The sequence below is a fragment of the Eutrigla gurnardus genome, assembly GCF_963514095.1.
Source record: "Eutrigla gurnardus genome assembly, chromosome: 11".
Taxonomy (NCBI): domain Eukaryota; kingdom Metazoa; phylum Chordata; class Actinopteri; order Perciformes; family Triglidae; genus Eutrigla; species Eutrigla gurnardus.
Window position 1 is genome coordinate 20,744,831 of NC_139925.1, and position 23,921 is coordinate 20,768,751.

Genomic DNA, 23,921 nt, shown 5'->3' on the forward strand with positions numbered 1-23,921 from the left:
AGGGAATGCAGTGTAATGGTATAAAATAGAGAGCTCTTAATACAAGGCAATGAAAACATCAATGTATATCTACTCCCATCGCTGAGAATTGATGCTTTTATGTTTGATATAGATCATCATCATCTGATATAATTATCCTCAGGCTGCCAATCACTCATCCAGTAACACCTACGGTGTCCTAATAAGTCTTTTAATCACCTTTCATTCCCATGTAGGTCTTATTTTGAAAGGAATGGTGGAGCGACGGAGCAGCTCGACTGAGATTCAGTGCCTTGCTCAACGTCAACAGCAGCACATTCTCCTTCACAACTAGTTGAAAACCTCTTTTGTCTTCAACAAGACTACGAGGCGGTGCTTTGAGCTAAATGCTACCGTCAGAAATGTTGCAGTGACTTAAATCCACAAAAATGTAGATGGAAAGTTCTGATTGTTGCTTTTCAACTGCTTTTGTATCCTTTTTTGTGTGTTTTATAAGGTTAAAGTTGTACAACAGCAAACTGATGGAAATGAGAATGATCTTGTTGAATATGGTGAGGCTCACACAGCCATCAGCTACAAACAGCAGCATTGGCCTTCCCTCTCACGGGTGTTTAACCTCCACTCCTTCACACAGGGTTACGGGAAAGATGGGACGTGGTCGTCATGACGACCGTATTCCTAAGGCGGTGGCACTCTGGTGCAGGTGTGGGAGAGAAGAGAGGTTCACGGGAGTGTGTGTGTTTTCTCCACTACGCACTATTATCTGATCTAATGGCCTTTTAAGGACATTCTGAAAGACCAATCTGGCTCTGGAGAGATCCAGAGACGACTTTGTGAAACAGTCGGAGCCAAAGAAAGCTGAGCCTCTGTACCTTTCACAGAACCGAGACTCGTAAAATCCAAGAGAAACATCTGTGCCGTCATCTGCTTCACTGTGTTGAAACTTAATGTTGCATCCTGGATCCTGGGATTGATTCTGAGGACGACACGGTGATCTCAGAATCAATAATCTTCACTAACGAGCTCCACTTTTATTATTCTTTCAGGCATCTAACAAAAACCAAAGCAAACACGCTAACTTATTTCTGAGTTTTAGGACTCATTCCTTAAAGAAAGAAAGAGAAAGAAAGAAGGAACCCAGTGATTTCTGATTATAAGTTGCAGTTCAGACGAGCTGTTTTTAAGTCTTTTGTCACGACATTGAAGTGTTCTCTTACAAAGCTGGGACCACGTCGTCTTCGAGGCCTTATGATTATATTTTTAAGTGGCGGAGCCTTGCAGCGTCCATGTTAATTATTCTTAATGAAGTGTTCTGGGATTTTACGGAGTCATTACACTGCTCATGTATGTGACTATGTCTGCAGTGCTTCATAATAATCATCATCTTTTTCACGTTGAGCTCACTTCTTTCCACTTTTGGAGAAATACATTTACTTTAACCCTCTTGAGCATTGACCCTTTTTTTGAACTGGTACAACATTTGACAGAAACACAATTACAACATTAATGTTAGTGAAGTAAAAGGTTAAGAGTCACTTGGAAGATCATCAAAAGAAAATAAAACCAGTTTCTGTTGACTCGGCCAGTCTTGGGACTGGATTTGATGAGATAAAAACCTTGAAATCTGACTGACTGGAGTTAATCATCAAAGCTGACCACATCCTGACTCAGGGATGGCATCATCATCATTATTATCATCTTCATCCTCACGCTGCCAGGAAGCCGGGATGATGAACCAGAGCTTCTCGGAAATTGATGGGAGCAGCGATTTTCTCTCTCGCTCTCACACACATACACACACACACACACACACACACACACTGATGACTTCCTCATCTGTCTTCCAAATGAATGGAATCTCTCTGGGACTAAAGCAGCACATTCTAGTCAAACACACACGGACCCCGTCTGTCCGTCTCTTTCTCACCTGCTGTCTGACACACACATGCAAACACAGCATACTTGTTTAAAGCCTGTCGTGGATGTTGAAATCATCACCTGGTGCCTGCAGGTGTGAAGAAAGACAAGTTGGCAGACAACCAGGCTGGGTCGTTCTGCAGCACGTTAATTAAACTCCTGCTCACTTTGCTGGATGTCATACAAGAATCTCAGGATCATATCACACCTAAATCTGCTTTTGTGTCCAATCAGCACCCTGGGAGGAGGCCGCTATGTAGAGGACTATGTAGAGGACTATATAGAGGACCATGTAGAGGACTATAAAGAGGACTATGTAGAGTTCTATATAGAGGACTATGTAGAGGACTATGTAGAGGACCATGTAGAGGACCATGTAGAGGATTATGTAGAGGACTATAAAGAGGACTATGTAGAGGATTATGTAGAGGACTATATAGAGGACTATGTAGAGGACCATGTAGAGGACCATGTAGAGGACTATATAGAGGACTATATAGAGGACCATGTAGAGGACTATGTAGAGGACAATGTAGAGGACTATATAGAGGACTATATAGAGGACCATGTAGAGGACTATATAGAGGACTATGTAGAGGACTATATAGAGGACCATGTAGAGGACTATGTAGAGGACTATATAGAGGACCATGTAGAGGACTATATAGAGGACTATGTAGAGGACCATGTAGAGGACCATGTAGAGGATTATGTAGAGGACTATATAGAGGACTATGTAGAGGATTATGTAGAGGAATATGTAGAGGACTATATAGAGGACTGTAGAGGGCTATATAGAGGACCATGTAGAGGACTATATAGAGGACCATGTAGAGGACTATGTAGAGGACCATGTAGAGGACTATATAGAGGACCATGTAGAGGACTATGTAGAGGACTATATAGAGGACCATGTAGAGGACTATAAAGAGGACTATGTAGAGTTCTATATAGAGGACTATGTAGAGGACTATATAGAGGACTATATAGAGGACCATGTAGAGGACTATAAAGAGGACTATGTAGAGTTCTATATAGAGGACTATGTAGAGGACTATGTAGAGGACAATGTAGAGTTCTATATAGAGGACTATGTAGAGGACTATGTAGAGTTCTATATAGAGGACTATATAGAGGACCATGTAGAGGACTATAAAGAGGACTATGTAGAGTTCTATATAGAGGACTATGTAGAGGACTATATAGAGGACTATATAGAGGACCGTGTAGAGGACTATATAGAGGACTATGTAGAGTTCTATATAGAGGACTATGTAGAGGACTATGTAGAGGACTATGTAGAGGACCATGTAGAGGACTATATAGAGGACCATGTAGAGGACTATGTAGAGGACTATGTAGAGTTCTATATAGAGGACTATGTAGAGTTCTATATAGAGGACTATGTAGAGGACTATATAGAGGACCATGTAGAGGACTATGTAGAGGACTATATAGAGGACCATGTAGAGGACTATATAGAGGACTATGTAGAGGACTATGTAGAGGACCATGTAGAGGACCATGTAGAGGATTATGTAGAGGACTATATAGAGGACTATGTAGAGGATTATGTAGAGGAATATGTAGAGGACTATATAGAGGACTGTAGAGGGCTATATAGAGGACCATGTAGAGGACTATATAGAGGACCATGTAGAGGCCTATGTAGAGGACTATGTAGAGTTCTATATAGAGGACTATGTAGAGGACTATATAGAGGACTATATAGAGGACCGTGTAGAGGACTATATAGAGGACTATGTAGAGTTCTATATAGAGGACTATGTAGAGGACTATGTAGAGGACCATGTAGAGGACTATATAGAGGACCATGTAGAGGACTATGTAGAGGACTATGTAGAGTTCTATATAGAGGACTATGTAGAGGACTATGTAGAGTTCTATATAGAGGACTATGTAGAGGACTATATAGAGGACCATGTAGAGGACTATGTAGAGGACTATATAGAGGACCATGTAGAGGACTATATAGAGGACTATGTAGAGGACTATGTAGAGGACCATGTAGAGGACCATGTAGAGGATTATGTAGAGGACTATATAGAGGACTATGTAGAGGACTATGTAGAGGATTATGTAGAGGACTATATAGAGGACTGTAGAGGGCTATATAGAGGACCATGTAGAGGACTATATAGAGGACCATGTAGAGGACTATGTAGAGGACCATGTAGAGGACTATATAGAGGACCAAGTAGAGGACTATGTAGAGGACTATATAGAGGACCATGTAGAGGACTATAAAGAGGACTATGTAGAGTTATATATAGAGGACTATGTAGAGGACTATATAGAGGACTATATAGAGGACCATGTAGAGGACTATAAAGAGGACTATGTAGAGTTCTATATAGAGGACTATGTAGAGGACTATGTAGAGGACAATGTAGAGTTCTATATAGAGGACTATGTAGAGGACTATGTAGAGTTCTATATAGAGGACTATGTAGAGGACTATATAGAGGACCATGTAGAGGACTATAAAGAGGACTATGTAGAGTTCTATATAGAGGACTATGTAGAGGACTATATAGAGGACTATATAGAGGACCCTGTAGAGGACTATATAGAGGACTATGTAGAGTTCTATATAGAGGACTATGTAGAGGACTATGTAGAGGACTATGTAGAGGACCATGTAGAGGACTATATAGAGGACTATGTAGAGTTCTATATAGAGGACTATGTAGAGGACTATATAGAGGACCATGTAGAGGACTATATAGAGGACCATGTAGAGGACTATATAGAGGACTATGTAGAGGACCATGTAGAGGACCATGTAGAGGATTATGTAGAGGACTATATAGAGGACTATGTAGAGGGTTATGTAGAGGAATATGTAGAGGACTATATAGAGGACTGTAGAGGGCTATATAGAGGACCATGTAGAGGCCTATATAGAGGACCATGTAGAGGACTATATAGAGGACCATGTAGAGGACTATATAGAGGACTATGTAGAGGACCATGTAGAGGACTATGTAGAGGACTATATAGAGGACTATGTAGAGAACTATGTAGAGGACTATGTAGAGGACTATGTAGAGGAATATGTAGAGGATTGTAGAGGGCTATATAGAGGACTATGTAGAGGACTATGTAGAGGACCATGTAGAGAACCATGTAGAGGACTATGTAGAGGACTATAGAGGACTATATAGAGGACTATGTAGAGGACTATATAGAGGACCATGTAGAGGACTATATAGAGAATTATATAGAGGACTATGTAGAGGACTATAGAGGACCATGTAGAGGATTTTGTAGAGGACTATAGAGGACTATGTAGAGAACTATATAAAGGACTATGTAGAGGACTATGTAGAGAACTATATAGAGGACTATATAGAGGACCATGTAGAGGACTGTAGAGGACTCAGCCTGAGTCTCATTCCTACAACCAAAAATGATGGAAAGGTTTTCTTTTTTCCAGATTGGAACAAGCGAGGTGGAGGAAACAGTGAGGAAACAGAGAGTGGAGGAAACAGTGAGCGTGGAGGTTTGCTGGTGGAGGACAGGATATGGAGGGAGTGAGTCACAACTCCGATCCAAATCTCCACTTTACAGCAAAATCACTCAAATGCAGGAAATGTGTGTTTGTTGATGTTTGAATGCCACAATATGACAGGTAGTGTGGTTCAGCCAAAGATACAGTGTCTGAGACCGTTTCTGCCATCAACACACAACTGTAAGTGACATTTCGTCTGTTCGTCGCATCGAAAACAGGTTCATAATAGCGTCTGTTCCTGTGGATCCACACTGTCAGAAGTTTTCATTGGAGCTAAACTACAAACAAACTACGTCTTATTTGTATGTCATGCAGGTCTTTGTGGTCTCCTGACGATGTATCGCACAAATGGGGATAAAGGTGCACATGATTGGAAAGTTTTGAAAAGGACCCTAATGAACTTTCCATTGGTGTTGATTCAGTGCTGAAAAAAGTGTCCCAGTACACGAAACCAATAGATAGCTTTTTGTTACTATTTCACAAACTGCTGGGCTGTTATATGACGATGTACAAATACACAAAAATAATATATACAATAAATGTAACAGTGGAAGTAAGGGTGTGTGAAATGCCTCATATGTAAACGTTTCAATAAATACACAGTTGGAAGACAAACATGCAATTTACATAGACAACAGACACACATTTAAAAAAAAAGTTTATATTATCTTGATTATCTAATTTAAACTATAATTATAAAGAAAAGACAAATGCATAGCAAATTACCGTAATAAAAACGAATGATCCTGCTGATGATTACCTGCTCACAGGAGGCAAAGACGAGCAATTTACCTCAACAAGGTGTAGAAGGAGCATACTGAAGGTGGAGGGACTTATGACGGATGGTCCACCTCCTGGTTTTAATGATCATACGGCTCAGAGGGAGGGAGTTGTGCTCTAATTCTACACATCCATTGGGGAAAAGAGAATTGACGAGGGATGAAGAAGAAGAAGAAGATATGGTGCAGAATTTAAAATGTGTTACGAGAAAGATGGAGAAAGAAAGCAAGGTGGGGGGGGGAAGAAAAGTCAGAGTGAATTGATGGTACGAGCAGAGCGCCCCCGGAGAGTCGTAGCTGAGGATATCACCACCCTGACTCGTGGAAGAAAAGAAATCAAAATGCAAAGATTCATTTCAGCGTGTCGCTGCAGCAGCATGCTGACTATTAATGGGCCTTTGACGGGACTCCACCCTGCTGCAGCACACAGCAGGAGGAAGAGCTCCACATCCAAACACTGCAGGAGGATGCTGCTCGGCTGCATGCCTTTTCATCAGTACAGATAGTTCATATTAAAAGGGCCGGTTAGACCAGGCCCTGTGAACCACTATTAAAGGGCTGTGACCTCTGCAGTATGATGAAGAGCCTGCTGCTTCTCCTCTTCAACTGTGGTGGCTTGAAACTAATAATGAAGAGATTTTTTTATAATTGCACGGAGTAAAAAATATCCAACAATAAATGTTTCTCATCTTGTATCAGATCACCTCACTTCCTGCCTTCCTGGCGTTTCTCTGTTTTGATTGGCTGTCACCTGTTTTATGTTTCTGTTCCACTGTTTCTCATTGCCGACCTGCTACCTGTCTGCATCAGGACTCTTTCATATACTGCTGTGGGAATCATTCTGCTGCCTCTTCAGCTGCATTTGGGTCCTTTTGTCTTCTCCACCAACTCACTGAGGCAGCGTTGTCTAAACGTGGAGCCAGCTGTCCCTTAGTTATGTTTGCGTAAACTGTCTTAAATCAACTTACAGCAGAGAGGCCTGTTTAGAGAAGTAATGAATTGAATTATTCTGATTGAGTTACCCAGGAGGCCTCTGTGTTTGCTGAACATAATCGTGTTGTCGGTGGCAACACTTCAAATGCTCCGTTCTCGAAGGAGCACAGGGGCAGTTGGTGGAGGCAGCAGCTCACCACGCTGGTTTCCACGAGCTACGTCGCTACGTCTCGACAGGACGACGGTGTTAACAATGCAAACTACAAACATAGAGTTACACAATCAAGCTCTGTGTCATCGCTCTTTGTCCTGGTGGATGTGAAATAAGTGACGAGTTAACCACCATCTGGTTTTAATCCCCCAGTTTACACCAGTTATCTGATCTGACTCACTTTTTAATTCCTCATGCCTGAAAAAACTTTGATTGCACAGTGTTTTCATTTGAGATTATATCCTATAGATATATTACATTTTTTTTATTGAATTAAGTAAAAATATATAAATTCAAGAAAAATAAATAAATATAGAAAGACAGTGGAATTAATTTTAATTAAATAGCACAAATATTATTCTGCAGACTGGGATCAAAATGGGAAAGAATTTATATCACTGAGACTTTTCAAAGCAAGACTCAAATCTGACTTTTGACCTTTGACCTGCAGTAGAGAAGAAAACTCCCCTCCAGAGATCAATAACATTCTACCAAATATTATCATTCATCGCCTCCGTATCTGCAGCTTGAACCACTAACTGGAGTTTAAAGCTCCACCTTAAAAACACGAGCGGCCGCGGCGCCTGTGTGGCTTCAAGTCCAGAACACTCAAACTCATTCAATGCAACAGAACAGCATGAACAGTCTCCTGATGTCGTCTTCAGAGCGGCTGATGGAGACGGAGATATTTACCAGCTGAGCTGCTGTTTTCCAGAGGAGAGGGGCTTAGAAGCAGATCTTCCCTGTGAGCTGCTGAACCCCCGACCCCGGCACCGGATCAGTCCATGTTATTACACCTGCAAGCAATGAGTGGGCCGCGAGATCTGCAGCCCGCTGGAGATCGACCAAGGAGAATATAGGCTTCCCGCTGTCTCTCCTTATCCTCCGTTCTTTCTATTTCAAGCAGCTACTTTTCGTCCGTCTCCTTTCATTCTGCAGCTTTTTATTTTAAACCTCATCAAAGGAAGTTTGATGGGCATTGATTCTCCGAGTGTCTTGCTCGAGGGCAGTTTGACAGTAACAGGGACTCAGCTCTCCCAAATCCATTTTATATGCTTTTACTTTTGGTCTTCATTTCCTTACTAAAAAGCTTTTTATAATGAACTCAGGCTTGATGTTTGATGCATCCTCCTTCCCCCTTTTCTCCTTTCAGTCTCTCTTTTTCTTCCACGTTGTTAAATTCTTTGCTTTTAGTCTGTGTGGGAAAACAGCCAAGACTATTAAGTCTTCCAGCTCGCCGCTCCTGCCTTCAATATGTTTGGACAGCCAGAGAGAAAAACTCCTGATAATAAACTCCAGAACAAATCAATTATGTGCCAATATGAGTGTGTGAGGGAGGAGACGGAGCGAGTTTTCATAGAGCATCAGAAACTTTTCACATTTTGCAGAGTGTGCACAATAGAAGCAGTGTTTCACGGGCTGCATCAGCGAGTCAGACGTGTCTGACTGAAACTTTGTTTATTATTAGCAATCATCAGCACCGCTGCAGAGTAATCGCATAATTAAACACAGATCTTTGTTTTAGTGCTGGATCAGTAATTCTGTATTTTATACAACAACAAGTTCAGTTTTCAACATTCTCCAGTTCTTTTATTGTCTTATGAGATACATAAATGTTTGTGATCTGTCGGGTTTGGACTGTCAGTCGGAAAAAAACAAGACATTGAAATGCTTCAACTTGAGCTTTAGGAATTCATAATGCACTTTTCTGTATTTTGTGACGCCTTATAGATCAAACAGTTAAGCAATAAATCAAGAAAATAATCAGCATCTTAATGACAGCCCTATCGTGAACGCAGCAACAATAACAAAGGAAACCAAGATTAAATAAATGACAGCATCGACATGTCAAAACTCTTCGTCACAGCTTGTTTGTGAACCAGATTAGAGCCTCCGGTCCTAACATTAATAAACGAAGGTATGTAGCTAAATCAGGGCTATACATTTACAGTGAACGTATCAGTGAGTGCTGTCATGATGACAAAAATGTAACTATAATGTTTAATATCCCTACTGAAGGATATTAATGACATGAAGCTGCCAGAATCATTTGTCACTGTGAACTTATGACCTCATGAAGCAACCGCTCCTCAGAACGCAAGCGGACACATTTCACAACTGTTGTGAAATACTGAGAACAGGATTTGTTCATATCTGTTGCTTCATATCTCTTTGATTTGACTTGTATTTGCAGCTCAAACGCACTTTATTCTCCGCCAGCTGAGCATTATAAATCACTGTCAGCCTTCTGTCGCCTGGAATGAATGCTTCACTGCTAACGCTTCACAGACAGGAACTGCTCTTATTTGTTTGTTGGCAACAGCGAGAAACTTGTAGTCCATCTTCTCTGACAAAGTGGTTGGAGGAGGAGAGACATTAACGTCCAATATGCAGCTTGGTTCAACAATAGAAAAGGGAATTCACCGCCACCTGCGTCGAGGCAGGAAACGGAGAAATACATAAACACACCCAGCATCTGATTGTTGTGTTTCTCGCCTCGGAGACTCTCATGGGCTCCTCAGCCAAAACTCTGTTCACTTCCAGCAGCACTTGACTTCTGCTGCTGCTGCAAACTCTCTCTCTCTCTCTCTCTCTCTCTGTCAGAGCTAAATGAAAAAAATGCAAACCAGAGGATAATTGCATGAATGCTGCTGGCTCAAAATGCTGAGCCTTTAATGTTTTGTTTCGTTAACATTGAGGGGGAAGCCAGGAAAGTGAATGGAAACCGTTCAAATCAGCAGAATATCTGTGGAAACCTGGGAAGAGGAAGTGAGACGGGGAACACTTCCTCTTCCCTTAGAAACGGCCATGAATAGCACACTCTTCGCCCCTGAAACGATTAGCACCACAGGCCCCAAGGTGCTGGTACATGAATACATGTGACCCTCCGTTCCTCCTCCAGCAGAACAATGTGTCCTCAGTCATGAGGAACAAGCTCTGAACCCCTTATTTTCTAATTTATAGGAAGTTGACCCGACCTGCCCCACAGAAACAAGCTCATTTATGTGCAGGAGGACTACAAACAAACTGTCTTCGACTTTGATTAAGGAAGAATGATGAGTGAAGAACCGCTGAGTTAACAATTTGGCTCGTCTTCTGTTTATTCTTTATTCTGGTTCTTCCTGCTGCTGGAAGCTCACTCAATCAATCATATTTATATGGTAAAAAATAATCCCACTCTGCAGTCATGCTAGCAGCTCTGTGAAGCTATACAGCACAGTTGTGCTTAGAGCTAAATGCTAACATCAGCATGCTAACATGCTTGTGATGACAATGCTTATTGTTTAGCATGTTAAAACCTGCGTAGTAGCATTAAACACAAAGTGCAGCTGTTTTGCAGATATTTGTTACCAAAGTATTGAGCAAAGTGACGATTTGGACCGGACAATGTCGCTGGACAAGAATGTGCATACCAGATTACAATCCGATAGTTGCCGAGACATTTCATGTCTGTACAAAAAGCTGAGCCAGTTCATCCAGTAGATGTTTAAATATTTCAGTGGATTCAACTGAACATTCAACACACTCTCAATGCGTCTAACGAAGCGACTAACGAAAGAATGACAATTTTACTTTTGCACGGGACATGAACAGCGGTCTCCTGGGAAAAGGTACCGTGTTTGTTTGAGATGTTTCAGTCTGGACCAACGTGGTGGTCTGACACCGTCGTCCTTACAGCCACACCGCTGGACTGCCTCAAGAAAAATGACTCATTAATCAATTAAACAGCACAGAACATCCTGAGAGTCTCATTTAGCAGATCAGGTCATTTTCCAACCAGAAGCAAATCCAATGAGGAACAGCAAAGACACGCAGAGGTTGTATTGATTTCAGCACATTAAACAAGCCCTGTGGTGATGAATTACTTCCCGCAGCGAACACGTTAATGACTTCATCCAGCCACCCTGCTAATTAACAAGCTATTTAAATATAGGAAGAGTCTAATCTAGACTCACTGGGAAGACTTTCTGCGCTCTCCACCCCGCCCGAGTGGGTTCGGGCCCCAAGACAGCCATCCAGGGACTAATTTAGCCTTTGTTCAGGTTGTGTGAATGGGAGTGGAGAGCTCTCTCTGGGGGAGAGTAACTGGAGAGTGACTTGTCTGCAGGACTGTCACTGTTCATTCAGTGAGCCGATACCGACTGACGCTTGTTAGCTAATGATCTCGCAGCAGTGTGCTGCTTCACATCTCTCTGGGTTGTTCCCTTTCTGTCGGGGAGGTTAACAGGGCATGCACTTTGTATTTTCCACCATCATACTGCTGCGTGATAACACATTCACATCGCTACATTAGGCATTTCTCGGACTCCCTCAGCGGGTGGATGCTTTCCAATTCATTTAAAGAGCCAGTGTGCAGCTTTTCAAGGGACTTTCCAGCAGAAATGTAATATTATATTGATAAATATCTTTTCATTTGAGAATTAAGAATCATTCATTTTTACCTGTACATAAACAAGTATTTTTGTTGCATTTCTATTTTCTTTTTCTCAATTTCATGGTATTTTTTAAGCCAAACCATGTTTTTACTAAACCTAACCAAGTAGTTTTGTGGTGTTTTTTATTAACAACGTTAACAATGTGTTTCTAACCGTGACCACAATCCAGGAGAAAATGCATTCCCCTTGAAAGGTCATGGTGAGTGCAGTTTAGTCGTAAAGGAATGTAATTATTTAGCAGACGGTTGTGCACTTCCATATTTCTACGGTGGCTCACAACAGACAAACCTCACGTTTTCACGCCTACGGAGGCCTTCAGGTAACGCTTGTGAAACGCTTGTGAAACTGTGGTAACCATGTGATAAAACCATGGTAACGCCAGCCACTGTCTGACTTCCATTGCCCCTAAAGTAATGATATTGTGGTATGGAGGGCCCCTGAGTGAGGCGAACAGCGTTGCCATGGTTTTGCACTCAGCAGCTCATGTTATCACAGTCCTGAAGGAGGAGTGAGCGGAGGGCTGCAATCTAGATGCCTGAGTGTTTTTGAAGACTCCAGGCGTAAAATCTGGTAATGTGAGCCGCAGAGTGCTTCATGGATTTTTTGCTATAGTTTTGAAAAAAAAATAAGCACCTTGAACTGCAGGTCGTTCAAATAATTCCGATCTGGTGCTCTCAGCAGAAGATGGGATTTTAAACCATGACAGCTTGAGTAAACATTTATTTTGTAATCATTATGAAGCTATACTGTCCGCCCATATGTCTCTGTCAGCATAAAAATGGGAATGTGATGTATTGGCTTTCATTATCAGCAGCTTGCAGGCCATAAGCAGCACCGTGTTTCTCCGGAGGAAAAGTGATTCTTTAAACGAGGCATCAGTTGTCCAGGCTTCCCTGGATCTGATAACTGGCCACGTGAGTGTGAAAGTTGCTTTCTCTGAAAAGCTTCTTCAGCAGCAAAGCAGATTCATTAATTCTAATGTCAGAGTGATGTAGCAGATTGAGGTGCTCTGACCGCAGTGGTGTCACACAACGAGGATAACGTGTCTATAAAAGTCAAAATCCAGCCTCTGATCCACTTTCACCCTGTTAAATATCCATTTGCAGACGTTGCTTAGTGATGGAGTGGCTTGTAATAATTTACTTTCTGTTGTACTCTTATTCCCTCCACCTGATTGTCTAACTATACTTCAGCTGACTAATTTTGTTTTCCGGCCCTCGGAGAGCAGATGGGAGCTTTCTGTCAACAACGAGGGTATCGGCATATTTGTATGATAACACCTTTCACTCCCTTACTCAAATCTAACGTATGGCTGCATTGCATTCTGGGCTGTTGCTGGTGGAGATCTCTCTGCCTCTGTCTTTGATGGATTTCTGCCTTTATGTGAACTGGCTCCTGTAGAAGGAACTCCTTGCTCTCTCATTCTGAGACAGCAAGAATGTAACGGCCGTGTTGGTGACGTGCTGGTGAGAGGTGAGAGATGAGCTCACTGAGAACTAAATGATAATACAACAAACCTACTGCTGAGACTCATATGTGTCATGCATGGCACAATTCAAACCGCATCAAAAAAATATTTGTTTCTCGCCATTGACTACCATATTTTTTTCCAAAATAAGGTCCCACGGGGGTCACTTGGCAGGACTTCACATCTCTATCAAAAGAAAACAGTGAAAAATGCCCAGAATTATTTCCTGGCATCCAATATAACAATTTGAAATGTCTCGTTTTATCCAACCAACAGTCCAAATCCTAAAAATATACCATTTATCATGTCAAACTAAGCAAAACCGTCAACACTTGAATAATAGATAATCGAACGATTCATTGACTAATGGTTGCAGCTCTAACTGGAATCAACTCTGTTATCATCCCTGACCAACAGAAACACGGGTGATGAGAGGAGGGAGGAAGTAGCTCTGAATGCATTTGCATTGTGAGATATGGAACCAAATCGCATAGAAATCAAATCCATATTTAACCCAGTTGTGGCTTCAGTACCACGCCCTTCATCCGTCTGCAAACCCAGTCATCCACAGACAGAGAGGCTTCCTGTAACCGAGACGCCGGCAGACACCCATGAGCTCATGTGCCAGGATGGTGCAGATCAGAGCCGAAGATGCTTATCTGGCTCTCCCGTTTCCACGGGGACACAAGCAGCAATAGGCATCTGTGGAAGGAGGAGAATATGATATGAGCAAGCTGCCTCTGTGAATCAGTTATAGTCATGTTTGCTTTTGAGGGTTTGCCTTGTTGATAGAGGGGGGTGTAGCTTTCTGGAGTATTCCCTCCTCATCATAATTCCAAATACCACACTATTTTCTATATTTTTGTTATTGCCATCAAATCCCATGAATCAGATTAAAACCACAATGTGTTAAGGGGCCAGTGTGTAGCATTTCAGAGGATTTAGCAGCGGGACTATAAGAATATAATGTTCATAAGTATGTTTTCCTAAGTGCATAAACACCTGGATCTAAGAATTGTTGTGTTTTATTCAGATTAGAATGATCCCTTCATATCTACAAAGGGGACGAGTCCTCTTCACAGAGTCTGGCATGTTGCGCCGCCATGTTTCTACAGTAGCGCTGAACGGACCAGACCCTGTTATGTTTTACCAGAAGGCCACCGTAGTTCTCCGGCAGGCTTGTTAAACTGTGGTAACGTGAGCTGCAGAGTATAAAATCATGTTACCACCAGTCGCCATTTGACTTCTGTTGCTCATAAAGTAGGGTTATTATGGTAAAGATGGCGCTACCACGGTTTAGCACGGCTCATGTTACCACAGTCTGGAAGGAGCGAGTGGAGATTCTGCAACCAGACCAAAAGATGCCCCAAAATACTACACACTGTCTCTTTAATGATAATAGTAATACTAATAGCAATAACTTTATTTATAAAGCATCATTGAAAACTAGCATTACAAAGTTCTTCACAAACAACAGCAAAAATAGAGAGCATGAGAAATAAAATACAAGATCAGTCAACAAATACAAATAAATTAACAAATTAAAATACAAATACAAAAAAAGAAAAATAGAGCAAAGACATATTAGGGTGGCAGATGAAATAATTATGAAGTCACATGATAAAAATGAAATGATTTAAAAGGGGGCAGTGAGTTTTTTCAAGGTTTGATATGTTATACTACAGTCCAAAACAGACATCAGACAGACAACAAACATATTTATACACAAACAACTGTCAAGTGACGTAACTCCTTAAAGTCAATGCACAGATAAATGCAGAGGGATTTGTATCTGGAGGAAACATATTTGTGCATCTCCACCTCCTTGTGTTTTGAGACTCCTGTTTCACACGGGAAGAGTGTAAAATGTCACATGACTTGTGTCTCGTCGAGGATAATGCTCAAATAAATGCAGACGGATTCATATATCTGTAAATCTGTATGTGTGTTTCTATTATTGAATAGAAAAAACGTTTGCGTGGCCTAATGACTTTCAAATTCCTTCTGAGTTCGCTCCACTGATTTAATAGTGATTAGAAGTAGCAATGACCTCTTAAACAGAAAAGCACACAACACAGCACACAAGCCTCTGCACACTAAGAAGTACAAACACACTCTTAATAAAGAGTGTAACTGAGAGTGTTCACGTTCAAAGGCTTCAGCACTTGATTTTCTGTCCACCACCACGATACTATTTGGCTATCTGTGCTCCACTGAAGTGGTTCAGAGTCACTTGGCTTATATCTAAAGGGCTCTGCTTTGTTAGCAGGTCTTTTCAAGTGGTCTAACACCAAACGTCAGGGTGTCTGCCCCTGAAGAGCTGTCTTATCCTGCAGGACGTGTTTTTGTTGGCTCTGCAGGCTCCACACAGGGAAACAGAGAAGTTAGGTGTGGAACTAAACTCCACCTGATGAATTCCTTCTGCACAAAAGCAAAGCTGCAACATGCTTCATAATATCGTGTTGAGAAGTTTAGTAGCAGGAGCGGTGTCGTCATATGAACTCTGGGAAGTAATAATGATATTTGGAATCAGACCACACAAATGATCAGCAGAGACGGCCTGCTTTTGACTCCAGTCGATCGTTAATCGTGTCTGGCGTTGTCTGGACAGTGTCTCTCTGTCTCGCTTCAGTTTGAATCCATCATTTCCTCGAGCTGGAGAAGGGACAGGATCTGGAAACAGAATATATTTGGGCCAAATAGGGCAAATCTCAGTTGGGGCGGATGGTGCTCTTCTCTGTCGCCGCCCCACTTTGTGTTTTAGGCCGAGAGGAACCCATTTGCACATGGGACTGGTGTAGCATTCCCTGGTGTAGCATTAGAGTAGTTCTGTTGATTTAGGGGTGGAATAGCCTGTTCTTTTTCTACAATAATTTAGGCATTAAAGCAGCATGAATGTAGAAAATATAAGTCATCATTAGGCAACGGGGGATGCAGATTATCGTCTGTGAATGGTGTCAGTCGTCCAGGTCATAGTTGTTGAAAGCTTTATCGTAGGCAGCTGGACTTGCGTCGCCGTTCATCCAGAGTTCAGAACTGAAGAAGCCTCTTGGATGAGACCTAAAAGTCCAGTCGCCTCCAAGAAAGCTTTCAAAGATGCAGATGATCTTTTCTTTGTTTTCGGGAAACAAAAAAGGAAGGTGTTGGGAGACATACAGAGCTCCACTTGACCTCTGCCACTGCCCCCCCTCTCTCTCTCTCTCTCTCTCTCTCACTGTCCTTCCATAATACACTCTTTCTTTCACAGAGACACACACCGGCAGGCGCGTCCTCCTCCTGTGTTATGTATGAAATGAGGCCTCTGCTGACATGTGGGCAGACAGACAAAGCGTCATTTAGCACCGGGTCACTTGTCACATCAAAGCATTCCTTGACGCTTGGAGGGAGGCTCCCTGTAATCTGTAAAAAGAGGCGACACGGAGCAGCAGGATCAGCAGGCCCCCTGCTGTCAAATCGGCTCTGACCCTAAACCCCGAAATGTTCTCAGTTAACAAGTGAATGAAAGCTGACCTGAAATATACTGCTTTGTATTGTGACGGTCTTTAGCAAAATATTTCTCCGCAATTTGATTAAGAGGTGCATATATTTTTTATTGTGTAAAAATATATGGATATTAAAATCCGAAATAGTTTTGAGAAACAAATCTCTGATTGTGGCCTGTAACCTCTGTGGAAATTCATTAACAGCAGCATTTTGTCTAGTAACTGTTAATGAACTGAGAAATAATGACTTCACTGAAACAGCAGATATAGCTCCAGGGTGAATGTTTATAATGAGCAAAAGTGCACTAGAACCACTTATTCTGTGTTATTGAATACTGGAGCTCTGTCCCGTCAAACAAACAAACAACATCCACATCCACCCTCTTGCAGTTTATGACCCTGAGCAGCATATAAAAGGATATAATATCAATTTCCTGTTATTACATCCATATCTGTTTTGAGATTAATGTAATCTGTCTCAGTGTATTTCCCTCAGCAGTGCTATGAATTTACAAGCCTGTGGATACAGCCAGGGACAGTGAAGGATTTGTATGTGTGTGTGTGTGTGTGTGTGTGTGTGTGTGTGTGGAGGAGGGGGTATTGATTCCTGATGTATGGTAGGTGCTTTATTTCCTCTCAACATGTGAAAAAGACCCCCCCGCATGCAGGAGTACAAGGTTAACACTCACGTCTTAATGTGACAGGACCTGGAAGTGGAAGTCTCATCCTCATTAGCACTAACCTGAGGGGGGTGATGGGGCTTTGATGATAGTGTCCCGTGTTAACTAAATGCATTGTATAAAATTGGATTGTATATAAAGCTTTAAAATGTCAATGAAACTGCTGTTTTCTTAAGTAAAAATATCTAATGATAGATGTCAGTAATTAAAAAAAAAATGTGCAATCTATATTAAAATGTTGGGGACTTCATACTCATCCAAATTAATGTTTGTGTCCATATCTGCTTGACATCCGCAGTCATTCCAAGGTAAAGCCAGAGCCAGAGAGCATTTATTTACACTAGCAGTCAGGGATTAAAGGTCTTTGAAGGATGTTGGATTTGACTAGTGTGATAACAACAACCCAGAAATGTCTCATGAATTGGCAAACAATCAATAAACAGTGATAATCCCACCAATGGCTGATGCCCGGGGGCGTTTCTTCACCCTTCAGTCACTCAAGCGGCAGGCGAAATGATGGAGAGATGCATTTACATCAAGTTAAACGCACAAACATAGAACATAACCGGATATATAAAGATTAGCCTTCAAAATAAAATATAGTTCTCACTTGGAGACTAAGAGCATATGCTTTTATTTCGAATATGCGGTTTTAAATAAGGCAAAAATCAACTGGGATTAGATATACTATAGATTTATTATAAATTAGCTCATACATATCCATATTTTTATTAACTACCACAGCTACACAGTATTTTATTGTATACGCCGGACAGGAACCTTTTGAACTGTTAGTGCTGTGTTCACTCCGAGGAACAGAGCGGTCAAACTATCAGTAACAGTTGGACTACTTTGCTGTGGGAATGTCTGCCTGGGCTCGGAATACTTTTGTTTAACTTTTTTATTTGTAGGACAAGATCAATTCAGTGTCGGTTCCGACTCAGCCCTCAGTGCCGGAGCTTGCGCTTACCCGCGGAGCAAATGTGTCAAGTGGCAAGCGGCGGTTTCCGCTCGTGCCGTGTTGTGATGGCTAGCAGTCGCCGCTAGCAGGCTAGCTAGCTGTATGGCTGGTGTTGGTACTGCTGCAACGAAAGCGATCATAAGCGTGCGAGCAGGGCACACTCGCTAGGTTGCTAGTTTGTTGTAGACAGTTCGCCATCTCTCATCGCCGCTGAGGAGGCCACCTTACGGATAACGCGTTGGATATCCCCGTAAGGTGAGTGTCATACAGGCACAGTTAACGTAGTTTCACATGTTAAACTCGTTAGCCTAGCAGCTGAATCATTCTGGTTAGCGGAGCGCAACGGCTCGGACTACTCCCTGGATTCAGAGACATTCCACCAAATACTCCATGTTTACAAAATGTTTATTTAGGTCTCAGTTTCGGGTGGTGTCTCTCGGTGCAGTTTTTGTAAACAGGGTGGTTAACGTGACTTCTCTTCGTGAAATGTCATTGTTTTTCTGTCAGTGTTTCAATACACATTGTTTTATTATCAAACATCCCAAGTTAGCTTGCTGAATCAGTACATAGCCCCCCCTTGCACGCCGTGCTGGCAGCAGAAGTGCTGGTGCCCGAGTCCCCAACACATTCTTACACATGAACAAAGTGGTGTGTTGGCGATGTAGATAAGCTGGCTTGTTTTAACATCTACCGTGCTAAAACCAGACACAGACACGCCGTTACGCGGACAAAGCATCCCGTTATCGTGGACGGTTAACGTTTAGTGTTAGATCTCAGTGGGGATATACTCCGGGACGCCGGGGTTGTGCTTTACAGTCCTGCTGCTGCTCAACTGACTGTGCCTTTTTTTTTCTTTATTTTGCAGGAAGATCAGCAGATGGAAATATTTCATTAATACCAAGTGGATTACTCATCCTGCCTTTCAAAATGACGGAGTAAATTTCTTCCCAACATCATGCGCGCCGTTCAATCAAATCTCGACCACTGCTGCAGAGATCCTGTGTCCTTACATTTGGATTCATCAGGCAGTTTTTAAAGACCAGCAGCCACGATAGGATCTGCAGTCTTATATATTTTTTTAATTTGCTTCTGGTAAAACGTTAATTATGTGTTTACAGGGGTTGGATATGGTTAGATACCTATAAACATAAGTGTGGATTTGTGCAAAGGAAGCCTAAATAAGGAAGTCCAGGACGGGATAGGTACACAGAAACTACCCGCTCCCAAAGAAACATGGCTTCGGTTTGGAAGAGACTGCAACGTGTGGGGAAGCATGCCTCCAAATTCCAGTTCGTGGCTTCCTATCAGGAACTGATGGTGGAATGCACTAAGAAATGGTGAGTTTTGGGGAAGAACGGTTGGCCACAGTGCTGTCATTTAAGCCCTATGAAACTGTCTCTCTCTCTCTCTCTCTCTCTCTCTCTCTCTCTGTGTGTGTGCGTGTGTGTGCGTGTGTGTGCTGGAATGCTGCTCTCGTTCTTGGTGGTCATAATTCACACAGAGACACACACGTTCAGTCTCCTTGGTGTGCAGGCATGTCTGCATGCTGGGAGGGGCCCGGCTGCCTTGTAAAATTGCTGTTTTTTTTTTCTTCTTGTGCACCAATGTTGCATTTGTTTGGTTTGAGTCATGAAAAGAGGGTGGCAAAGATTTCCCTTGAAATCAACCTGAAAGGGCTGGGTTCAAGCTGCCCCCGCTCTCCTGAAATGTCCTTGAGCAAACCACTAAACGCCTACTAGCTGTAGGGATGCTGTAGGGAATCTGATCTCGACTTCTGACCTCACTGGAATAAGGGAAACTATGAGAAAATGATCATACTTTGCGCTATTATATCAGCAAACAGAGCATGTGTGGAAAGCTAAATTACTACAGGTGTTTAGTTGTATAGTCATTCATGTGTATCTACATAAAATATGACCAAAAGAAGAAGAAACCAGTTTATTGACAAGTAGGTTTTCAAATAAGCAATTTTCCTTTGGTTAATAATGAAAAATAAGTGATACAAAAGTCAAGAATCATGAATATCAGTGTTTCCCAAAGGACTTTGTGAGACTGGTGGGTGGACCACACTCTGACCTTCAAGGGCAGGGGGGGATCTTGGGACGTGCCCCCTGGAAGAAAATATTGTACATTTTAATGTAAAATACAGAAATCTGGTGCACCATCCATGAGACAAAGAGATTACCGGTAGATTTATGAAGAACGTTGTGCTCATAGGGATCCTCCTCTTACACAGAGCGACCATCCCGGACTCACCAAGTTGATTCCCCCGGGCAGACTGCACAGACCCAGAAGAGTAAAAATATGTTCATCATTATGAAACTGTGGCAGAACAAATTTGGCTGTGGGGCAGGTAAACTATGGGAAACATTGGATATAATATATAAAAATATCCAGTTAACAATTGAAGAGAGACAGTGTCCCTGACTTATACGTTTAAAGTGTTAGAAACAATGACCGCAGATGTCCGCACAATGGTGTCAACAACAACAATCCGCCTAAGTAGTGTACCTTGTTTTCCTATGGCTTCAACCTCTGTATACAATTACAACCCAAAGATATTTCTGAATTAAAGAATGAATGAACACTGCAAGGTGGTGGAGGAGCTATCGGGTGTGTTTTCTGGGTCGGTGGGGGTAGGTGCTTGTATGCTACACTTGAGCCTGCAGGTATGTGTTCTGTAATGAGGGAAAAGCGGGGGGGGGGGGGGGGGGGCTTGTAAAGCAAAGATGTAGCCTGCAGACATGGATTCTCAATCGGCTTGCCGTATGCGTGACTAACAGCCCTACAGAGCTTAGACCTGGGACAGATGTTAACGTGTTGGAGAATGGAATGAGAAAAATGTACATCTCTTCCCAGAGCAAAGGGTGGGTGGGCGCTTTGTGTTGCAGGCTGAGCAGAACTCTTTTATGTTCAACGGAAGAAATATGTATTTGTTGTTAAATGTAGTCCTTATCTTTAGTGTTTGTGATAACGGTGATAAAGACATAACATCTAAATTTAGCAACCCTTGGAGATGGATTAATCCATGCTCAGTTTTTTGTACTTCAAGTAAAAAGTCCGTCATCAGTTGCTGCTAGCTGGTGTGTTGCTACCACTCATCTTAAATCTCAGCTTTACTGCATCACCTTGTGTTTGAATAACCTCGGATACAGGTAGTATCTGCCTTTGCATCCAACTTGTGGTTGAGAGTGTTGCCTCTCTGCTTCTCTTCAATTGTGTGTATATGTGCGAGAAAGTGTTGGCACACGTTTTCTGCCTTCCTTGGACTTCATCAGTACGGTATGTTATTGTTGCAGTGGAAACTTTCCATCTACGCAGACTGGAAACAGTCCCCAGAGCTCAAATGGATCTCAAATCCTGAAGCCTTCCGAAGTAATCTTTGAAAAACTCCAGTAACAGGAAGAAATGTGGAACACTTGCTGCATGTGTGCCCATACATGAAGCTGTGGGTGCTTTGAATGTTCATTGTGTGAAATGTGAAAGCATGTTGCGCTCTTGGCTGACACTCAGAATAATGTCGAAATCTGGATAATTAAGGGCACTTCAAACAATCCGTAGGGAAGAAGTTCAAGGGTCTGTTCCGCTTTGTGTGGTTCTTCATGTTGATTCCCATGCCTTAGCGCTGGGGTTCAGAAATAGTTCGTACAACGTTCAGTCCAACCACATCGAAAATAGGGCTGCTCGATTTAATTACATTTTAATCTCGATTATGGTTTTGCTTCCAACGATAATTTTGCCGCACTCCGTTTCGCAGTGATGCTCTCGTTTTGTCATGTGTTATAAATCCAGTGTACCCCTTTTCTTTACACCAATGCACTTTCGCACTGACTTCATGGTGCATTTGAGTGTACCTCGTTAACGTGGCGTGAGCTTGCATGTGCGTTTTCTGGCCATAATGATTTTTTGGGTGCTTGAATCTTCCTTAATGTGCTCAGGTAATGTGGCCTCCTTTTCTTTCTCTGGATGGAACTTCACTCCATTCAGGTCCTTTTGCAAATACTTTTCAACTTTTGTTTTATATCTCCCAGTAGTTACAATAATTTGTAGCGGAGTGACCTGCCAGGTAACACGATAATTGATATGGTCCCTTGTGGAAAACCCCAAATACATGTACATTTTTAAGAGGAGGCAGAAGCATCTGCAGATGGAAGATGATGGACATGTAAGGAGGGCTCTGGTCTGTTGATGGGAGCCTGCTCATAGTTTTTGTGATGTTTCTGGTAGCATTTGCAGTAATCTGTCAGTAGTAAAACGAGCTCTCTGAATTGGTGACAGAGGCAGATTGTTAGAGAGTGTTGTCCGACTACTAGCAAATCAATGATTTCACCACTTGAGAGAAATTTCCACATATTCAGACCATTTTTCTTTTCCCCCCTGAGATGGAAGCAAAGTGGTGAAAGAACAGGAGTTCCATTTTATCCCATTTATGCATGTCTGTTAAGTAATTTTTGGTCTTTATCTGTTGCCCTAGTTGCTGTAGTCGACTCCTCTGTGGAGCAGAGGGAGTTAGCATTCCTCTGACTCTAGAATCAATTCAGACCAACCATTAAAACATTAATGAGTTCAGTGTTTGTTTGCCAGTGAAATGAAGCCCCATTAATAGCCCACTGCCCTTTGAAACTTGATATATAAGATCTTTGATAAAAAATGAACTGTATTTTCTGTTGCCTTTCATCTGTAGCAGGTAATTATAAACATTCAGGTCATGGTTGGAAATCGAGCCTCCCTGGCACCAAAGTAGCAGTGTTTAAATTCTAAATTTGACCTCTATAGACATAGATAAACCTGGGGACTAATTTTTAATGAGTATGCTATTGATTTTGTTATACACGTGCATGTTTCTGTACCATATTTTCGTGATTGGTTGTGTAATCTGATGACTTTCTAAATGTTGACGCCTCATTTAGATGTACGTGCTTCCATCACTTGTTCCCTCTTGATATTTGCTAATCTGTAAATCTTTTCATCTCTGGTTGACGGGCTCCATAACTGTCATGAATGGAGCTATGCGCTGGAGCTGGATCAGTCAGGCATGTACATTCAATCAATGAGGGGGTGATAATAGGAAAGTTCAACATCAGATAACAATAAATGATTGAAAGGACAAGTTATAATGTAAAGTCATGATGTGCATTGAATCAGTCACATATCCAAGTTGTGAAATAAATTATTTATGTCGGTGCACGGATGTTAAAGGGTTTGCTTTTAAGGCCAAAGGTTTGATAATAGTGAGCCCTCCTCCTTGTGTATCTCGAGTCATGCCACTGACCAAGGTTCATCGGCTACACAAAGATATAGCTGAGCAAATATCCTGCTTGCCATCATGTCTATTGAATCTGTTTCATTTTCAACATAGGTGAAAAACGAATTTCCGGTGAGAACATAATGTTTTCCACACTCGCCCAGGCTCGGAGAAGCTTGTATCATTTTTCATTAAGGCTTAAGCAAATATTACACACTGGTGTGATGGAGCATTCTGCCTGCTTTAATGCTCTGATAGCTCACTCCGGCTGCTATTAAGCAGTTAGCCACAAATT

The 23,921-nt window shown here is 42.0% G+C and overlaps 1 protein-coding gene across 4 annotated transcripts in view; it reads left to right on the top strand.

The window, feature by feature from the left end:
* Positions 1–18,234: 18,234 nt before the first annotated feature.
* Positions 18,235–23,921, top strand: part of ehbp1 (EH domain binding protein 1) — a 150,782-nt gene continuing 145,095 nt past the window's right edge. For all 4 annotated transcript variants that reach the window (XM_084021552.1, XM_084021554.1, XM_084021555.1 and 1 more), the window contains exons 1-2: positions 18,235–18,636; positions 19,247–19,718. In XM_084021552.1, coding sequence (XP_083877678.1) covers positions 19,615–19,718 — 104 coding nt within the window. In that variant the 5' untranslated portion in view covers positions 18,235–18,636; positions 19,247–19,614. The remainder of the gene's footprint in view (positions 18,637–19,246; positions 19,719–23,921) is intronic.